The following is a 21,819-nucleotide window of genomic DNA, read 5'->3' on the forward strand; positions in this document are numbered from 1 at the left end:
ATCAGAAATCAGGGGTAATGGGTTTTTTAACCATTGTTCATGTTTGGGAACAAAAATCTCAACATGATCATTTATGATATATGACAATTTGAAATGTTGGGACATATTTACAAAAGAATCACAGATCTCGGCACTGATGAGTCGCTTAAAATTATGTGCCGGGCCAGATCTGGTCCCCGGGCCTTGAGTTTGACACCTGCACTCCAAGTTGACACAAAAGTTGTGGTCCGAAACAGTGTCAAGTTATGCAGGGTTTAATGTATGTTTCCTGACCTGACGTCAAGATTTATCAGAAGTGAACAGGAAAAGAAAAAAAATGTTACCTTCAAAAAGGGAAATCTGAAGGCTTGCTGCCACTCAGCTCAACATACTCCAGCATGATCCGGAATTTAACTTTAAAACATACCAGTAAGATCGGCTTTAAGGGACATCCACGTATGTTTTATTTAGAAATATCTTTCCACAGACATGTAGTCCCAAGTGTTAACACTGAATATGTAAATACATGTTCATAGCCACGAAACTGGCGATTAACGTAGGTCGGCATGGTTGTTTTGGGACTATCAAGATGGCGGATATCTGATATATGCGCTATCTAGTCTTTTTTTTTTTTTTTTTTAATATATATCATTGAATCCTTCGCGAAAGCAGACTGATTATCTTTATTGTTGAATTCAAACAAGCCTTTGCAGACATCTGCTGTCACTTTGAAAAACTGTGGCGGGCTGAAGCGGGCCCTTTCCGGGATGGCCGCTCGGCGGTGCTGTAGCCCGGGACACATTTGGCTGGCTGCTTTTACAGTCCAGCTCCACCTCTTCCTGAAACTGTAAACACTCGCAAAACTTCCCGAATTCCGAGAGTCAGATCTTCAAGACGGTGCGGTGACAACTCCAACTGTCACTTGTAAATATTTTTTTTTTCTTAAATATATGTGTGGGTGCCTTCTTTTATAACAAACCATCTTCATTCCCGTCAGACTCCATTGGAAGTTCAAAGGTGAGTCGGGACGTCTTTATGGCGACGCAGATTCATTCTTAAACGCTGTAACTGAATATGTCAATCTTTCACATGTACACGATACGGAAAACAAACAACAAGCTATAGAGTAGGGCTAGCCGCTTGTCACACACAGTTGAATAATATGGCAATGGCTGTATTACTGTATTAGCAAGGCATGTCTGAACATGCCCGGACATCGCGGCCACTTTAGCAACATGGCAGCTCTGTGTGATCACAAACAGCATCCTCATGGCACCAAAGAGACGCTCGGCTGCTGCAGCCAAGGCGGGCGGCAAGAAGGTGAAGACGGAGCCCGAGGTACCGAAGCCCAAGGATGCCTTCACCTCTAAGAAAGAGGCCCTCCTGGCTGCGGGGCCTCAAGTCAAAGGCAGGAAGAAGGTGGACGAGCACTGTGACTTGTCAAACATGGCAGAGGTGACCAGTACCCACTCACTCATGTCAAGGCACAGTCATGAGGGCAAAACCACAAATGCCGGGTTGTTTTCCTCCAGGTGCACGAAGACTACGACTGCATGCTCAATCAGACAAATATTGGACACAACAACAACAAGTTTTATGTCATTCAAGTCATTAAAGGAGCTAAAGAATACTACTCATGGAACAGATGGGGCAGGGTGGTGAGTTTCTTTGGAAGTCTTGTCATTTCAACCATCTCCTCGAAGTTGTGATTATATGATTGATACACTACTTTATTGGGTGTAATTTATTTGCCCGTAAGTGTGATAGATTGTCCTCTGCGATTGGCATGCGACCAGTTCAGGGTGTACCGCACTTCTCGCCCTGAAGATAGCTGGGATGGGCTCCAGCGCGCCCTCGACCCTTGTGAGGATCAGTGGCTCAGAACCTGGATGGTTGGAAGGATCAAAGGATGAATCACAATCGACCCAATATGTACACTGTATGAAGCCCTTCATATGCACATTTTGATATGTATGCATAATAGTCGTATTACACAAAACTACAAAGGGCTCGACATTAGAAATAATGAAATGAAAAGTAATGTGTTATGGATATGATAAATATACAAAGTGCACAAACTGTTGCTGGAAGGATTCAAACTCAATCAAAATACATTGTTTACATATAATCATTAACTTCACAGTAAAGCTATGATGTGGCAAAGATGAAAAGAGATTGTCAGAGTCGCACACAGTCCAACTTGAGATCTTTTTATTTCAACAAGATGCTTAATAATTGCTATGTTACAGTGTGGTAAATTGTGCTACATTATACAGTATTTTATTTGTCATGGCAAAAACTTCTCTAAGATCAGCAGTACGATGTGGCGCAATTACAAACTTTGTTGAATTTAGACTAATGTGACTGTGAATCAAAACTGATACAGCTCTTGTATTAGCTCTGGTCTACATGTTCATAATGGAATGTGTATAGTGGTAGTGTATATTGTTTACATGGGTCAAAAGTCTTGCATTTGAGTAAAATAAGGTTAAGTTACCCAAGAAAGTTATCCCGTCATTATTATGTGTTCCTTTTTCATTTCATATCTGCTAACCCAATTGTCCTTTCATTCCAATTCAGGGCGAGGTCGGACAATCCAAACTGAATACGTTTTCGGATGTTGACAGCGCCGTGAAGGACTTTGAAAAGAAGTTTAAGGACAAGACAAAGAACAACTGGAGTGATCGCGCAAATTTTGTGTCTCACGCTGGGAAGTACACTTTGATCGAGGTGGATGGCGACCAGGATGCGGAGATCAAGGTAGACCTTCTTTTATGGATGATAATTCATCAATCAGAGCAACACTGAAACATTTTGAAAACAAATCAATGGACCTTTCCAATAGCGACCTTAAGCTCCGCCCCCTAAGGATGTCCCACAAGATTCCAAAATGGCGATTGAACAGAATATGTTTGAAGTCGATTCTCTATCGCGTATTCCAAATAGTATTGCGGTATGTTTTTTTGCCAAATGCGTCAGACTTGTCGAAGGGAGTTCTACAGAGAGGTCCCAACTATTTCATGCAAGGATATGCACACGAAATTAAGATTTTGGACGGAGCAGGACGCAATGTCGGAGTTGCAGCGAAACGTTGGCGATCGATGCTAAAAAGTTTGACGCCTCACAAACTTCATACTGAAATCAAACAGGATAAAATTGTGGACTCGTACTGATCATGTAAAGCAGGATGGGTACTTTTTACTTGGAAAGATCACAAATTATATCATTGTAGTCTTTAGAAAGTGAGTGGGTGGGTGGATTCATTTGAATTGGCTCATAATGGAACCCAGTGGTCTGTAATAAAAGTCCGATGTGATATAAGTAGGAAAGTAGACATTTCTCTTGCATGACATGGCGCATTTACGTATCCCTAACCCGACTCTTCGGCATAAAACAATCCACACTTTATTCAGCAGGTCAGTGATACGCTAACAAAGTGAAAGTTGTTCTCCTGCAATGTATAAGGCACTGATAATAATGAAACCAAACTCAGAGAAGATACTTCTCCCTCACTTACCTTCGAACATACAGCCTTGTGTTTGTTGACGTTGTCCACATTTAGTTGTACATACGGTCTTCCGCCAGCCTCAATCCACCGTAGCCACTTCGTCAATTGTGTTTTAGGCTTTGGAAAATGAATCAAGCGGGCCCCTTGTAACCCAGCAGGATATCTTTCATCAGAATTGCACGTTCCCCAAGCGCATCTGAGGACCATTTTGTTCGTAACATTAACTTTTGAAAACCCACATGACCGATAACCAGGATTGCTTGTGGGACATGACAGCAAGAGGGGCGTGTCAAGCCAGGGGTTAAGACAATGATTTACTATTATTGTACGAGTGATTGTACAGCTCGGAAAGGTCCATTATCCGCCTTTACACAAACCCGGTGTTGTCTTATTTGTCAGGTTGACAGTGTTGATGGAACGACCGTCAAGGTCACGAAAAACGTCCTGCCTTGCACCCTTAATGCAGCCACACAGGAACTCATCAAGCTCATTTTCAGCAATGACATGTTTAAGGAGGCCATGGAATGTATGAACCTAGGTGGGTGTGACTCAGCGCACAGACCGGTTTGGGCACCATAAAAATTTTGAATGGAAAATTTGAAGGATTGAACATTATTACAGATGTTAAAGTCAGACTTTACTTCCCACCTATTTTTTTATCAGCCTTTCAGAAGCCTTGTCAATTACAATAAGGGTTAGGGAATTTGTAATTCAATAGAAACTATGAATGTTCAAATCATCATCTGCAATTTGTAAAAAATCCGGCCTATGTAATCTCAATGTGGCAAAACCTCAAACGCGGACTTTGTGTCTTGATCCAGATGTCAAGAAGATGCCTTTGGGTAAGCTCAGCAAGATGCAAATTGCAAAGGGCTTCGAGGTGCTGGAAGAAATCGAAGCAGCGTTGACTCAAAAAGGTGGAAGGCCACGTCTCGAAGAACTTTCCTCCAAGTTCTTCACAACAATCCCCCATAACTTTGGCCGCAGCAGACCACCGACCATCGACAACAACGACATAGTGGAAAAGAAGAAAGAGATGCTGATGGTAAAATATACTCTGTGTGTGTATTTTTATTTTATTTTATTTTTTTAAACTTCTCGTTATTTTGAATGTCCGTTGGCTCGTCTTCAAACGATTCCCCGGCCAAATTGTTGAATGCCCTTGCAGGTGTTGGCTGATATCGAGCTGGCCCAGACCCTGAAATCAGAGACGGAGAAGGCACAGGAAGAGATGATCGAGACTGTTCCTCACCCCGTCGACCAGGACTACAATTCTCTGAAGTGCAACCTCTCTCTGATGGGCAAAGGCACAAAAATGTTCAAGATAATAGAAACGTACCTAAAACAAACAAAGGGTCACTGTGAGCCCAAAATTGTCAATGTTTGGGAAGTCGACAGACAGAATGAGGTGTGGGATCTTGGCGGTATCTCGGGTGGTCTTTCTACAAAAAGGAAGATTGAATTAACCGTTGCACATGCATTGCAGGGGGAGCGATTTCAGGAGAATGACGCACTGGAGAACCGTCGTCTGCTGTGGCACGGCACAAACATCGCAGTGGTGGCCGCTATACTGAAGAGCGGTCTCAGGATAATGCCCCATTCAGGGGGGCGCGTTGGTCGGGGTATCTATTTTGCATCTGAAAACTCCAAGTCAGCATGTTACGGTAAAGCACAATAAATGCCGACTGGTCACAATCCCAACTGGAGTTACGATAATGATGACAAATATGATTGCCCTTCTCATTTTTAGTGCGCACGTCTAAAAATACCGGTGTGATGTTTTTGAGCGAAGTGGCCCTCGGGAAAGAACACACCATCACCAAAGACGACTGTTCCTTGAAAAAGGCTCCCGCTGGATATGATTCTGTAGTTGCACGAGGTCAAGTGGAACCAGGTACTTGGGCAGCATCACAACTTTTAGCGCTAAAGCGTAGAGGTTAAGCGACGCCGAGGGTTCGACATCGGGTAGTTGATGATGCCATTGACATTTTTTCAGCTCCAAACTCACTTTACCCTCCTCCTTCGTTTTTACTGGCTCCACTTACCTCAAATGATATTTAGATACTTCCTCCAATTCCCGTAACTGTAGGGTGACTAGTCGCTACAGCATATATTAGTATTAGAGCATATAATTATTGAGAATTAGCAACAATTACAAAACTGCAGATTGGGTGTTGCAGCTAACACACGTGATGTCATTCATGCACACTGTGATCAATTCAGCATCCCAGCGCCCTCATACGAGTCAAGTGACACTTGATGATCAGCAACTTCACACATGTAGACTATGCAAAAAATTGGCAACAGGGCTCTTTTTATATATTCAAATGAAAACACAATCATTACAAGTACCGTATCTTCCGGACTACAAACCGCTCCAGAGTACAAGTCGCAACAGCCATAAAGTCCATAAAAACATAAAAGTCGAACTCCAACACCAAGAACAGACACGTCTTTTAAAATTTAAATGACGAACAATTAAAAATAAAAATAGAATAGAGGCAACAACAGGCTGAACGGTATGCTTATGTTACATGACACGACTGAGAACATCCCTGTTATGTTAACATAACATTATGAGTTATTCCGCCAACTATACCATAAATAACATACTAAGAAGTTTACCAAAACCATCCGTGTTACTCCAAATATCCGGTAACTAAAACACAATGAAATCTTCATCCTCAGCAGTAGAGGACGCGCCGCTTCCTCTTCTACGTCGCTTAGGTCAGACTCCTCATCGGTTGCAGTTACAGCTAGCCTATTCCAGCCTTTCTGGATCCTGACAGGATGGTTTTGGTGTCACGGAAGCCCACCCATACTTTGTCGAGCCAATCAATGATTTCCCGGAAAGTCGCATGGCTGATTCACCTGGAAGCTGTGCTCTCCATCCGTTATCAGATACACGGGCCTAGAGTGCCCTCATATGGTTGTCAGTGTGAAAATAACAGATGACAAAAAATGGATGGATGGATGGAATAATGTGTTAATAATTTCACATACAAGTCACTCTAGGGAATAAATTGCACCCCTGGCCAAAGTATGAATAAAAAAAAAACAAAAACGCGACTTATAGTCTGGAAAATGCGGTATTTATTTATGATCATTATTAGCTTGTTTAAATTGTGTCTTATGTTTGATGCTCAATCTTATGCCCGCTACTTTCTCACCGCTGTGATTGTTATTACCAAGTGCTTCATCTATATCTGAGTTCAGAATATATTTTTAGAAAATACTGGAGGAGAGAATTCTTTGCAATCATGTATTGTCATAATTGTATGATCTGGCAAGAGAAGACATGGAGTATACGAGTATATACAGAAAAAAAGAACCATTTCCCCATGTGGTGATCAGATTAGTGACAAGTTGTCCTTTATTCATTCATTTATTCATTCATTCATTCATCTATTTATTTATTTACTTATTTATTCATTTCAGCCCTTCTTCAAAAATTGCACATTTAGATACCCTGCATAAGATGGCTCTGGTTCCTAAATTGTAAATTCCATATTGTTGTGAAACCTTTTTAAATAGAGCTTAGCTGCATTTTTTTCCCGCAAACAAGTTTATACAAAAAGGTATGCGTTTTCAGATCCCTCTAAAGACATCTTCATCACCCTTGAGGACAAGAAGGTGGCTGTCCCACAGGGTAAGGCTATAAAGCAGCCGCAGTACTCTGAGAGCCACTTCAGCAACAGTGAGTATCTCATCTACAAAGAGAGTCAGTGTCGTCTCCGCTACCTGCTCGAGCTGAAGATGTAAACCCAGGTAAAGCCCTTTCCTTAAAAAGAGAAGCGATGACCACTTATATTCCTGGCTTTGCCTCTATCTATTCATCCAGTTCAACAGATAAATTACTTAATTGATGCGCCCTTTGATTGGCTAAAACTCTTGGCTTGGCTCACAGTAAATGAAACGTGTAGGTGTATTTCAAGGGGAAATCCAGTGGTTTGCATTAACAATGTATCTAATATGTCATGTAAGACGTACTCTATTTTGACATTGTGATGTTAAATCCGCTCTCATTTAATAGTGTTTTGAGAAGATTTTGATGAGCAAAGCAACTCACGGCTGTGTATGGAAGTATTCCTCCGTCTTTCCCATCCACCGATACTGCTATTTCTTCATCAGATGAGGATAAGTCCGAGAAATCAGCGCTGGGCATAAATGGTGCCCCATGTATTTGAACCTTTGTTGTGACACGTCACATCCGCGCACGTAGGTCATGTGACTCGCGAAAATGGCAGCGCCCCTGAAGATTTGTAATTGTCGATAAAAATCTTCTCAAATCACTATTAAATGAGAGAGTATTTAACATCACATTGTCAAAATAGAGTACATATTACATGACCTCTTGGATACACTGTTAATGCAAACCAGCGGATTTCCCCTTTCACGTTATGACCGGTAACTCGATAATCTTCACCGATGCCTGAAATAATCTTTTGTCTGCTTATGCTGTTAATGGTTCACTTGATGTGCTTTATAGTTATGATGCCTATTCTGATTCCTCTTGAAAACTGCCTTAATTATTCTGTAAATTAGAGCATAATGTAATTAAAACGTGTGCAGGAAGTGAAGGTAAAAAGTGCAATCTTACTACTAATCATAAAGCACCATGTTTATTTTTGAGCTGCTAAGAAACTGCTTCTGTTAAGAAACCCAATATCTCTTTTGTAAATAAATATTTGGGGTTGATTCCTTGCCTTGATTGTGTATTGAAGTTTTACAAACACTGTGGAACCTACAAAGTCAAACGGCTCAATGGTGGTACAATTTTGAGTTGAGGCGGGATTTTCCTGGAACGGTTAGTACGTAGTGAGCAACGCAATTAATTTAAATTCGTTGTACCAAACGGATGCTAACGTAAATAGCATGTAGCTGGAAGTACAATGACATGCATGAAGCATGAATTTGACCTGCAAAGCTCTCCCAACATTTTTACTGGCCATTACACTTTATTCATTGTGTTGTCAGCTTTTTTTATTTTAGTGTTTAACTACTTTTCTTTGTACTTGTATGACAGTGACGAATGTTACAATGCTAATTGAAACGTTGTATTGCAATACTGTTGTCTTATGGTGGCCACAGTTGAAACCTTGAAGTAACGAATTGTCTTTGTATTATTTCCAACGGGAAACATGGTTTTGTTTTGACTGGTTTTGTCGCGCAGAACGGATCGTATTTGACTTTGGAGCTTCCTGTAGCACCGCGTGGTGTGATTTGCACTATATGACGAAAACCAATAAATATGTCCCGCTCACTGTTTGTTGTGTTTAGTTTGCATTTTTACTCTCATTACTGTAAACTCCTGGATAATACATACAATTTATAATTACACAAGGAAGTTTCCATATTTCCTTTAAATGGATTAGAAGCTACTATATGCTTCCTGCAGCCAATAGATACTTTTCATTGACGTCACGCCGACCACGTGTTTTTTGTTTACAACGCCGTTTTGGACGGCAAGATCGTGTCTTCATTTCATGGCTAGGAAGCGATAAGTGTATACTGTAATGTTTTGGCTACGGTTATCGTTTGATTTTTTATCTTGAAAGTCCTTTGACAAAACGAACACTGTGACCAGAGGTGATTGAGGCACTTGTGCTGGAGTGAAGAATAAAGAAAGAAGCCAAATGTGAAACTCGAGAGCAAGTATCATCTTGTTATTAGATTGAGCTGTCGTACTTCTTGTATATAGCAAGTGTGGAGTGATTGTGATGATGTCGACGTCAGCGAGGCGCGACAAGACAGGACGATAAGGAAGTGAGTTACAGAGGTTGGGGGGGAAAAGCGAAATAAATATGACCCACGTTAAAAAGTACAGTTCGACTCACATCTACGTTATTCAATAACTCGACAGCAAGATCCTAACATGGTGTCTCGAGAGTGCCAGTAGTATAGCTATGGACTCACAGGAACAAAAAAAAAAAAACGGACTCAGGAGAAAAAAAAGAACAAATTCACAAAAAAAAAAAAAAATCGAGGACAACGAGGAGGCATTCGGTATTCCAGCTTATCCAATCTACCAAATGCGTGGCGGAGATTCAAGCAACACGCCAAACTCATGTTCACAGGACCGCTTAAAAACAGAGCTGAAGAGGAAAAGTGCAGTTTCCTCCTGCTGTGGATCGGCGATAAAGGACGGGATGTCAGCAATATGTGAACACTGACCAGGGACGAAGACAGGTTGCTAAAAACGTATTACGAAAAATTCTCTGATTACCTCGCTCTGAAAGCAAACCCCGTATTTGCTAAATATAAGTTTCACAAGCAATGAGATGGTCAGAGACCGCATACTTTTTCGCTACCAACCAAGTGTGTGCGAAAAGTTACTCAGCCGGGGGCCGGAGCTCACACTCGAAAAAAGCTATCTGCATAGCCCGCTCCCACGAGTTAGCAAAAGTGCAGCTAAAGGCTATGGCTAGCGACAGCCACGAGGTTCACATTATCCAGCACAAACCCGGAAAGCACAGTTTCACTGCGGGTGCTAGAATGCATATTGACAGGCCAAAGACCTCCGTAAAAATATGTAACAAGTGTGGAGGATACCACAGTAAATAAGCTGAATGCCCAGCAAAAGGTAAACAATGCCTGAAGTGGCAGACCCTTTTTTCTGTCTGTTCTTACAACCACAAGACACACAATGAAATAACATGATGAAAAGGCCGTAACACGCTTATAAGCAAGCCAGTATTCACTAAAAGATCACTAAAAACGCAAGTTGTATTGTAGTTTTGCTGTCCAGTGGGCGTCGTAAACAAAAGTCACGTGACTCATGACGTCACGTAAAAAGTATCTATTGAGGTATGCGTTGCAAATGCTGGTATTGCCTCACTTTGGTGGGAAGTAGGACCCAGGGAAGACTGGACTTGACTGGAGACACTGGAGTGTGTGTCACTGTCACTTTGAGGGCTGGGGGGGGGGGCACAATACAATGTGTGACACTCGGTGCCGTACACAGCACTCGTCATGAATGGCAGCCTCAGCCTGGAGCAGACCAGACGGACGAAGCATCATTTATCATCTGAAATCAGGATGGAGTCAGAGATCAACTGCTGCTACTTAACTGGAAATATCTGGACCTCATGAAGCTGTCACCAGCATGTCGTATTCGGTCAGACGTCCGGAAGAGATGCAAGCAATTTACTTTGCGCAAGGACGGATTTACCCAGAGCACTTGATTCTCCGACTTAGTCATGTGGAAATTCAATATGTAATCACGCTGATTTCCAATTACGCTGTCTGGTTTGACCTGAGCACGCAAAACGTCATGGGTGGGTATTTTTGCTTAGTTTTTAATAAAGGGTTAAGCCTAAAATGAACTCCAGTATATGCAGTACTTCAGCTAATCTTATAAAACTAAGATGACTACATTCGGAGGGATAGAAACCAGTGGAACTATCACACATTGTTGATTGTAAGGACAGAATTTCTTCCAACATATGCATTTATAGTTAGAAGTGTTTCTCTTACATCCAGCACTCCTGTGACCCTTGTGTGGATAAGAGGCTCAGAAAATGGATGGATAACGCCATACACAAAAGATGCTAATCCGGTGACGATCAGCAAATTGAAATCAATGCAGTTTGTTGATTGTGTGATTAACTGTCTTGTCTCTCGATCTCAGGACATCCACCCATAAAGACCTCTCCGATACAAACAGATCCAGTTATGCAAGAATAATGGCCAAGAGGTTTGATCCCATGATTTCTTCTGTCTCAAATCACCCAGAGCCAAATCTGACAACTGTCCCATGGGAGCAAGATCCAACAGTTCCTTCCGACGTGGGTGTGGTCACAAGCTCCCAGTCTCAGCTCAAAGACCTCTTTGGCTTATTTTGCATGGTGACACTAAACCTGATTGCTCTGTTGGCCAACATTGGGGTGATGGTGGCCATTGCTCGGGCTCCGCACCTGAAGAGGTTTGCTTTCGTGTGCCACCTTTGCGCTGTGGACCTGCTGTGCGCCGTTCTCCTCATGCCCCTGGGGATCATATCGAGCTCGCCCTTTTTCGGCACGGTCGTGTTCACGGTCCTGGAGTGCCAGGTTTACCTCTTCCTCAATGTATTTCTCATCTGTTTATCCATTTTTACGATCACGGCCATCAGCGTTGAACGCTACTTCTACATTGTACACCCGATGCGTTATGAAGTCAAGATGACCATCAATTTAGCCATCGGTGTCATGCTCCTGATCTGGGTCAAGTCAGTTCTCTTGGCTTTGTTCACTTTGTTTGGATGGCCGGCGTACGGAAACCAAAGCTCAATTGCTGCGGCCCACTGCTCTCTGCATGCCAGCCACAGCCGCCTCAGAGGAGTATTTGCAGTGCTCTACAGCGTTCTCTGTTTCCTGGTCCCTTCGGTGATTATCTTTGCCGTTTACTGCGCCGTGTACAAGGTTGCTCGTTCGGCTGCCTTGCAACAAGTCCCGACCGTCTCGACGTGGGCCAGTGCAAACCCGGACAAGAATCGGTCCGACTCTATCAGCAGCCAGGCCACCATGATCAACACCAACCGGTCTCTGCCTCAGAGACTTTCACCGGAGAGGGCGTTCAGCGGGGCCAAGGCGGCCCTCACCTTGGTATTCATTGTGGGTCAGTTCTTGACTTGCTGGCTGCCCTACTTCATCTTCCACCTGCAAATGTCTCTGACCGGCTCCATGCACAGCCCGGGAGACTTAGAAGAGGCGGTCAACTGGCTCGCCTTCTCCTCTTTTGCAGTGAACCCGTTTTTCTATGGTTTGCTGAACAGGCAGATCAGAGAGGAGCTTGTCAAGTTTCGCCGCTGCTGCCTGACCCAGCCCGCGGATTTAGGCGTTTCCAGCCACGAGGGCTCCCTGCAAGAGAACTTCCTTCAGTTCATTCAGAGAACCACCAGCACAGCCGAAACCCGCTCCAGCTGGGTCAACACCAGTCCCAAAACCAATATGGACCACAGGGTTAAGATCCCTGGGCAAATACCAGAAGATCACAATTAGGTCTCATGTTTTGATGTTACATTTTTCTATTACACTTCAACTAGCCTTTTGTTATTTATTGCAGTACTACATACTGGATGTGCTATCAATTTTTGGCATAGGTGCTTTGGCTATAACAAACTATTTCATGGTTGGAGTAAATGTTAGCATTTTTATTTCAATAATGGTGAGGCAATAGATACTTTTCACGTGACGTCATGAGTCACATGACTTTTGTTTACGACGCCCACTGGATGGCAAAACTACAATACAACTCGCGTGTTTTAGTGATCTTTTTGTGAATATTGGCTTGCTTATAAGCGTCTTACGGCCTTTTCATCATGGTATTTCATTGTGTGGCTTATGGTTGTAAGAACGGCCAGAAAAAGGGGTGTGACACTTCAGGCGTTGTTTACCTTTTGCTGGGCATTCAGCTAATTTACTGTGGTATCCGCCACACTTGTTTCATATTTTTACGGAGGTCTTTGGGCTGTCAATATGCCTCCGAGCTCCCGCAGTGAAACTTTGCTTTCCATATTTGCTGTGGATAACGCGAATCTATTGGCTGTCGCTAGCCATAGCCTGTAGCTGCACTTTTGCTGTTTGTCTAGTTAGTCTTTAACCAACAGCAACAAAGTGCTCAAATGACTCACAGTTACCTTGCGTCTTCTTGTGAAACGTATGTCTAGCAAATATGGGGTTTGCTTTCGGAGTGAGGTAACCAGAGAATTTTTCATAATAAGTTTTTAGCAACTCATCTTCGTCTCCGGTCAGTGCCCACGTATTACCGCCGATCCACAGCACGAGGAACTGCACTTTTCCTCTTCAGCTCTGTTTTAAGCGGTCCTGTGAACATGAGTTCGGCATGTTGCTTGCATCTCTGCCCCGCATCTGGTAAATTGGATGAGTCCCAGTTCATCCCCGTGTTTGGAACACCGAACGTAGGCCTCCGTCGTGGTCAATCCGTCGTCTTCGTTCGTCCATAGTTATACTACTGTCAATCTGACACCATGTTATGATTTTGCTGTTGTGTTATTGAATAATGTAGACGTGAGTCCAATTGTACTTTTTAACGGGGGTGATATTTATTTCGCTTTTCCCACCCGCCAATCTCTCTAGCGCACTTCCTTATCGTCCTGTCTTGTCGCGCCTCGCTGATGCCGACATAATCACAATCACTCCACACTTGCTATATACGAGAAGTACTACAGCTCAATCTAATAACAGGATGATACTTGCTCTCGAGTTTCACATTTGGCTTCTTTCTTTATTCTTCACTCCAGCACAAGTGCCTCAATCACCTCTGGTTACAGTGTTCGTTTTGTCAAAGGACTTTCAAGATAAAAGATCAAACGATAACCGTAGCCAAAACATTACAGTATACACTTATCGCTTCCTAGCCGTGAAATGAAGACACGATCTTGCCGTCCAAAATGGGGTTGTAAACAAAAAACACGTGGTCGGCGTGACGTCAATGAAAAGTATCTCTTCATGCCATTTTTCCACTGTACAGTAGCGACACACCTCTGCTCACCGCACAGCAAATAAAGGACAGCGAAGGATGCCATTAACAAAAATATTATGATGATGTACACATTTGTCCCAAAAATATTCATGGAAATGTATAAATCATGTTTTCAAAAGTGCAAGTAATGGGATGTGTCGCAGGAATTGACACTAATGTATTCGAAGGAAAATGAGCAGCTTTAAAGTGCCATCTTTTCTGTCCCATTGAAGAGTTATTGATTGAGCTTTGTCAAGTACTGCGTGTCATCGTTGCCTGGTAATGGTGTAACTTGAGGAGCAGTAGCATAGCACAACTCCCACAGAATAATAAATGATCCCATCACGCAGGCTCTGGAGTGCGGCGAGCGCTCACGAATCCGAGTCAACGCCACCGAGTTCCTGTGTGCAACAGATACGCCCAATGTCATCTACTGCGGTCGTCATGGCGATTGAGTGAGCCAGTGAGTCACATAGCAACAAGGATCTTTAGGTTTGATCCTGGTTGAAGTCTGCTTAGTCTGGGTCTGCATGGATAACTGTATGCAGCCTAAATGCTGAGATGGTCTCAACAACATGTGAAAATGGGTTGATTATATAATAGCAATGTACTACGAGGTACAGTGATGGTAATATATCATGGAAATCACTACAGGACATTGATAAAGCTCTTAGAGGGCCGACAAAGTGCTAGTTTATGGCCACCTCTGTTTGTATTAGTCTTTCATAAAAGGAAGACCATGTTGTGGTCACAGCCACGTCAAATAAACGATTCTCACCAACCAAGATTTGCACATCTTTTATGTAATGTTGGCTTTTTCACTTTTACATTAGTTTACTGTCTTGATTAGCTTTTGTTGTATTAGGGAATACGACTAGAGAACCACAACAAGTGACTATGTTCTCTCCCCCCAAGTGTTGGCATTTAATTGATTTTAACCCCCAAACCTAGTCCAAACTCCGGGTCCCATCCATTACTCAGTCCTAAACCGAACACTTAACACTAACCTAATTGCAATTCTAAAAAGGACCCCCAAATCAACCACTGATTTGTAAAACGTGACCGATTAAACATGTCGACTGAATTCTAATCAAAGCTGGTTACAGTGTTCCAAAACCCGAACCCGACCTGATTACATCAACCTCAAAACCAAACATAAAATGCCACATGGGGATACAGTCGAGCTCAAAAGTATTGGCACCCCATGACCATGACTGTATTGTCGGTTATAGTACAGTATATATATTTGTCTAAAAAAAACAAAAATGAAAAAAATCCTCATTATTCTGGCATTTATCCTCCATCCATCTGTCCACAGGCAGGAGGCGGGGTACACCCTGAATTGGTTGCCACCCAATCGCAGGGCACATAGAAACAAACAGCTGCACTTACAATCACACCTAGGGGCAATTTAGAGTCTCCTATTAATATTGCATGTTTTTGGGATGTGGGAGGAAAACGGAGCGCCCGGAGGAAACCCATGCAGGCTTGGGGAGAACATGCAAACTCCACACAGGCGGGTCTGGGATTGAACACGGGACCTCAGAACTGTGAGGCCAACGCTTTCCAGCTGATCCACCGAGCCGCCATCTGGCATTCACCACATAGAAAAAAAAATTCAGTAATCCTAATTGACCTAAAAATAAAAACTTTTAGTCACCACAAGCAGACAGCATAATGTGTCTTAATTCAATCATAGCTAAAAATATTGGGTGCCAAAATATTCTATGTACACGCGGAAGGAGAATTCACTCACTAAACAATACTTAAACTTCAGGTAAATGGTTACTTTGACCTTGAAGTATCATTTTATGAAAATGACTCATGAACTTTTTGAAAATACTTTACTGCTATCCTAAATGCCCACCAGAGGGCACCCTCCACCACGAAAACAACACCTTTTATATCCTGCCTCTTTATCTGAAGGATTTTAATTTAAGAGGCAAGTAACGTTTTTTTATGCATAATTTGCAACTCTTAGCACTAAGCAAAGACAAGCAAATTTATTCATACAACGCATTTCATACGCACGGAAACTCAATGGGCTTGACACGATTAAAAGCATTCAAAAATAAAGAAAAAAGTTTACAAAAACAAAAGGAAAATATATTGAAGTGCAATTAAAACATTGTACGGCGCAAGAAATATTTAAAAGTGGAAATGCATTAAAAAGCATGAGGAAAGAACGATTTTAACCTGGATTTAAAAACATTCACATTTGGGTTTAGGTCACTTCTATTGCCAATTTATTCCATTTGTGTGCCGCATAATAGCTAAATGCTGCTTTGCCATGCTTGTTTTGGACTCTGCTCAACTATTTGACCTGATCTTGCTGATCTCAGAGATGGTTTTGTATACAATTAGCATTCCTTTCATGTACTTCAGTAGCTAAACCGGTGAGTGATTTATAGACCAGTTGCAGAACTTCAAAATGTATTCTAAAGCTTCCTGGGATCCAGTGTAAAAACTTTACAATTGGAGTAATATCATCTGACCAACTATTGGTCCTAAAAGTACATTTTCAAGACCGACTGAGGGGGTGGGGCGCTGAAGGACTTGTATAGAATTTTTGCAGGCTGATGGCCATTTCTCAAACAGGTCTCAATGAGACGTCCCATGGAGAACGTCATGGGGGGACAGGCCTGTTCACCTGGTGCCACACATCACGGCTACATTACGTCCCACTTGGGTGACAAGCACCAGTGGTTGTCCTCCATCTGCAGTACATGAACACTTCGCTCGGCCTCCACAAGTCCAGTGACTCCCAAATTGGTTCTAGGGCGAACCTTACGAACTTAACCAGAATCATAAAGGAATTGCGATCTGTGAAGGACCTTTGACATGTGGCAGGAAAAGGACAAATGGGTGGTGCATGTGTGAGATGGAAGCATTGATGAAGTGCATTGAACACACACTGAGGAGAAAGACTGCATGTAGAAAAGAATATGAGATCTTTATTCAACAAGGCCCAAACTTCACTACATACAGTGGCAGGAAAAGGAATGTTGAACACTTGGATTTCACTTGCTGATCCTCCTTCCAGTTCCTGTAGTTGCACATCAGCCATGTTGCACCCTTCCTCTTTACAGTGAAGAAAATACGTATTTGAACACTCTGCTATATTGCAAGTTCTCCCACATTGAAATCCTGGAGGGGTCTGAAATTTTCATCGTCGGTCCATGTCCACTGTGAGAGAGATAATCTAAAAAGAAAAATCCAGAAATGACAATGTATGATGCAGCTGAAAATAAGTATTTGAACACCTCTCTATCAGCTAGAATTCTGACCCTCAAAGACCTGTTAGCCCGCCATTAAAAGTATTATCCTGAATCAGATGCACCTGTGTGAGGTCGTTAGCTGCTTAAAAACACCTGTCCACCCCATACAATCAGGAAGACTCAAACTTGTAACATGGCCAAGACCAAAGAGCCGTCCAAAGACACCAGAGACAAAATTGTACAACTACACACAAATGGAGAGGGCTACGGAGAAATTGCCAAGCAGCTTGGTGAAAAAAGGTCCACTGTTGGCGCAATCATTAGAAAATGGAAGAAGCAAGACATGACGGAGTGGAGCCCCATGCAAGATATCACCTCGTGGAGTCTCAATGATCCTTAGAAAGGTGAGGAATCAGCCCAGGGCTACACGACAGGACTTGCTCAATGACCTGAAAAGAGCTGGGACCACCGTTTCCAAGGTGACTGTTGGTAATACACTAGGACGTCATGGTTTGAAATCATGCAGGGTAGGGAAGGTTCCCCTGCTTAAACAAGCACATGTCAAGGCCAGTCTTAAGTTTGCCAATGACCATTTGGATGATACAGAGGAGTCATGGGAGAAGGTTTTGTGGTCAGATGAGATCAAAATGGAACTTTTTGGTCATAATTCCACTAACTGTGTTTGGAGAAAGACGAATGATGAGTTCCATCCCAGGAACACCATCCCTACTGTGAAGCACGGGGGTGGTAGCATCATGCTTTGGGGGTGTTTTTCTGCACATGGGACAGGATGACTGCACTGTATTAAGGAGAGGATGACCGCGGCCATGTAGTGTGAGATTTCAGGGAACAACCTCTTTCCCTATTAGTCAGAGCATTGAAGCTGGGTCGCGGCTGGGTCTTTCAACATGACAATGACCCGAAGCACACAGCCAGAAAAACCAAGGAGTGGCGCCGTAAGAAGCATATTAAGGTTCTGGTGTGGCCTAGCCAGTCTACAGACCTAAACTCAATAGGAAATCTTTGGAGAGAGCTGAAACTCCGTGTTTCTCAGCGACAGCCCAGAAACATGTCTGATCTCGAGAAGATCTTTGTGGAGGTGTAGGCCAAAATCCTTCCTGCAGTGTGTGCAAACCTGGTGAACAACTACAGGAAACGTTTGACCTCTGTAATTGCAAACAAGGGCTACTGTACCAAATATTAACATAACAGAAAATGTGTTTTCTTCCTCTGAAGCCATTCTGTTGTTGATTTCCTTCTCTGTCTCTCTGCTTATGAGCTTCAACTGTTGGCCAGCTCGCCTCTGGTTCTTCTGCAAAATATCTTGATCAATCCATTTTTCCATTTACGACAGCAAGCTGTCCAGGTCCTGATTTGCCCTGATGCTCCCTCCACCATGTTCGCCAGTTGGGATGATGGTTTGTTTGTCAGTGTGGCATTCCAGTTTTCCTCCCCACGTGGCCCTGTGTTCCTCCCAAACAATTTGACTTTGGTTTCATCTGTCCACAGAATATTTTGCCAGTAGCACCGCGGAAAATCTAAGTGCTCTTTAGCAAACTTAAAACATGCAGCAGTTTGTTTTTTCTCTCTCCTTGGTGTTCTCCCGTGAACCCCATTCTTGTTTGTTTAACGTTTTACACATGGTAATTTGTCAAAGGAGATATGGGCATGTTCCACTCATTTCTATAAGTTTTGAACAGACACTCTAGCGGTCTTTTTTTTTTAACCTCTGAGGATTCTGCGCCCTCATCTTGCGGGTGTTTTTACACGACGTCCCCCTCCTTGGAAGAGAAGCAATAGCGTTATTTCACAACCTTTTCCATCGATATACAAGTCAACAATTCTTAATCGCAGGCCTTGTGAAAGATCTTCGGGAAACATCAGGCAACGATTGTCGACGGGAGACGATTCCAACCTGCTGTGTTTTGTAGTGGCCAGAGCAGCTCGAAGTCACTCCTCCAATCTCGTGCCGCTGATTGGACAACAAATTTGCTGAGGTGGGCACACACCTGAGTCCGCTTAGCCAAGAGGTTCACTTACTTTTAAAAGACGATCAATATGTCTCCGATATGGAATCTGCAAGCTATTTTAAAAGGAAAAGGCTATCCACCTGTTTGGTCAACCCATGGATTTGTTACATTTTGTGCGCACTGCTGACCCCAACTGGACTAAATTAGGCATTCCAATATTTACGACTGATTCATACTTTACATGGCACAGGGATTTAATTGTAAAAGAGAATGTGTATAAATATGCACACCTCATTCTCCTTAAATTGTCGTGTTTGGAGTGATTTCCCAAGTGTCTCTCTGTCTGACTTCCTGCGGTTGTAAAATGAATACCTTACTGCAGGTGTCAATCAAAACTGAGCTTTATTATCTTTATGAAGTCCACGTTCATGCAGCTCACGCGCGATTTCATTGGATCGTGCATGGGTGTGCATGAATTAACACAAAAGAGATGCATTTCAAAGGCAAATAATATGATTACATATGAGAAGCCACAGTCCTGTGGGATTGTTTACTCCGTTGCGTCGAGGAGGAGGATCATTAACATTCACTGTGGAGAAAATATACTGATTATTGTTATCAAACAAACATCCTGCCATCCATTTTGTACAATTTTTGCCACTGATTATCCTTTGTGAGCGGCTATGCCAGCCCACTTGGGTGAAACGTGAACTGGACTGGCAAGCAATCAATCCCAGGGCACGTCCAGAAGCAGATGAGCGCTCACGCTGGTATTTACCGAGGAGGAACTGAACCAAACCCAAACGGCCACAAAAAAACACACACTAAGATTATTTTCTTCGATGTGTGTCTTTGTGAAAATCGGGGAATTAATGCATGGTTGGCATTTTCTGTTTCAATGATTTCCTGAAACTTTTCCAGGGCACTCACAATCACACCTAGGGGCAATTTAGTCTTCAATTTGTGGATGTCTTTGGGATGTGGGAGGAAACCCGAGTGCCCAGAGAAAACCCAGGCACAGGGAGAACATGCGAATTCCACACAGGCGGGGCTGGGATTCGAACCTCGGTTCTCAGAACTGTGAGGCCAACTCTTTACAGCTGCCCCACCATTCCACTGCTCTAGGCATATATTGTTTTTCAATTTTTCTTACAAGCTGCTGTATCTCCCCTGACCCACTAGCTACAGTTGAAAGGAGTCCCGGGCCAACTCAACGTTTGCTACCGGGGCCTTCAATTGGGACACACTCAACTTCCACCATCATCCTGTCGCAATTATAGAAAGCCATCACTACTATGCAGAAAACATAGTAGTAATGGTCAATCAACATTTAATAACGTGACAAAAAACTCAGTAAAATGCAACCCACTTCTGAATGTAGTAGCCTGGCACAGATTTTTTTTCCCCTATCCCTCACCGATCAATAAAAGGAGGGAAAAATTCTGACAGCATTGAAGACCAGCACTCTAACCTAATGAGGTGAAATCAGCGTGTAGCCCCGCCTCCTGGGATTGGGTCCAGCATAGCCGTGACCCTGATGATGCAGAAAATGGATGGCCGGATGTTCCAGCCTACCAAAAATAAATGCAGAAATAATGACAACATGAAAAAATTGGTTGTTGTTAAATATAAAAATATAGCTCCCACAATAATGCACATTTCAAAATATACAGTAATGACACAATTAAGTAGAAGATAGGCGGCACAGTGGGTCAGATGGAAAAGCGTTGGCCTCACAGTTCTGAGGACCCGAGTTCAATCCCGTGTCCCCCCCACTGTTGAGTTTGCATGTTCTCCCCGTGCCTGCGTGGGTTCCCTCCCATATCCCAAAAACATCCAACATTAATTGGACACTCTAAATTGCCCCTAGGTGTGATTGTGAGTGTGGCCGTTTGTCTATATGTGCCCTGCGATTGGCTGGCGACCAGTTCACGGTGTACCCGGTCTCCTGCCTGTTGACAGCTGCGATAGGCTCCAGCACTCCCCGCGACCCTCGTGAGGATAAGCGGAAAAAGAAAATGGATGAATGCAAGTAGAAGATAAATAATCAAACAGCGTATGCTACATTTGTTAGCTTCATTTCACTGGAAATTGTCCTCCTTTTGTTGTGTGCACTTCATCTGAGGTACTACAGCACACAGACGGACATACATGGAGCTGGTCAACTAAGATGCAGTAATATTAGTCATACTTTGCAGAAAATAAGGACTATATGGTTGTGAATGTTGATGTGTATTCTTTCTATATGTATTGCTTGATTGTGTTCAAATATTACTTGCTTAAATAGTTATAACACCGCAACACAGATGCTATTTGTTAGCCCGTCTATGGAGTTTTGTATTGTTTGAGAGCACTAATGTTAAAGGACTTTTCTAATAGTAAACGTTAAACTTCAACTGGGAGTGACAGCTTGGAGCCTCTTTTTTATTTTGAAGAAGAAGAATTGTTCACTGCCAAACAGCATCTTTTTTGTAAGTAAGTTGAGTAAAGTTCACGACCTCCAAACAGCGTCATAGCTCAGGGTTTTGAGCAAAGGTAAAAATCGGCCAGAACAACGGCTTGTATCCAAAAAAAGAAGCTTTTAAATCGGGCCCTCGCATCTCAAGGTTTGCTGTATTGTTCAAATTGCAAGCCGGGTCTGCATCCCGCCTTTCCGGGACCAACCCTCCTCTTGTCTTCACAC

At 42.9% G+C, this 21,819-nt stretch overlaps 2 protein-coding genes across 4 annotated transcripts; both read left to right on the forward strand.

Annotated features, from left to right (window-relative positions):
- Nucleotides 1–763: 763 nt before the first annotated feature.
- On the forward strand, nt 764–8,755 carry parp3 (poly (ADP-ribose) polymerase family, member 3). Of its 3 annotated transcripts, XM_061833224.1 has the most exons (11): nt 777–903; nt 977–996; nt 1,242–1,434; nt 1,512–1,637; nt 2,560–2,739; nt 3,887–4,025; nt 4,309–4,532; nt 4,656–4,895; nt 4,974–5,151; nt 5,238–5,381; nt 7,080–8,755. In XM_061833224.1, the coding sequence occupies exons 3-11, from the start codon at nt 1,249–1,251 to the stop codon at nt 7,247–7,249; spliced, it is 1,587 nt and encodes a 528-aa protein (XP_061689208.1). In that variant the 5' UTR covers nt 777–903; nt 977–996; nt 1,242–1,248; the 3' UTR covers nt 7,250–8,755. The 3 variants fall into 3 exon arrangements, with proteins under 3 accessions (XP_061689207.1, XP_061689208.1, XP_061689209.1); XM_061833223.1 differs by having other exon boundaries at nt 764–996; XM_061833225.1 differs by lacking the exons at nt 777–903; nt 977–996; nt 1,242–1,434 and adding an exon at nt 1,739–1,918 and having other exon boundaries at nt 1,527–1,637.
- A 126-nt stretch (nt 8,756–8,881) lies between these two features.
- On the forward strand, nt 8,882–14,719 carry gpr61l (G protein-coupled receptor 61-like). Its single transcript, XM_061833226.1, has one exon. The coding sequence runs from the start codon at nt 11,173–11,175 to the stop codon at nt 12,463–12,465; it is 1,293 nt and encodes a 430-aa protein (XP_061689210.1). The 5' UTR covers nt 8,882–11,172; the 3' UTR covers nt 12,466–14,719.
- Nucleotides 14,720–21,819: the final 7,100 nt, after the last annotated feature.

Source organism: Syngnathoides biaculeatus, chromosome 10 (assembly GCF_019802595.1).
Source record: "Syngnathoides biaculeatus isolate LvHL_M chromosome 10, ASM1980259v1, whole genome shotgun sequence".
Lineage (NCBI taxonomy): Eukaryota > Metazoa > Chordata > Actinopteri > Syngnathiformes > Syngnathidae > Syngnathoides > Syngnathoides biaculeatus.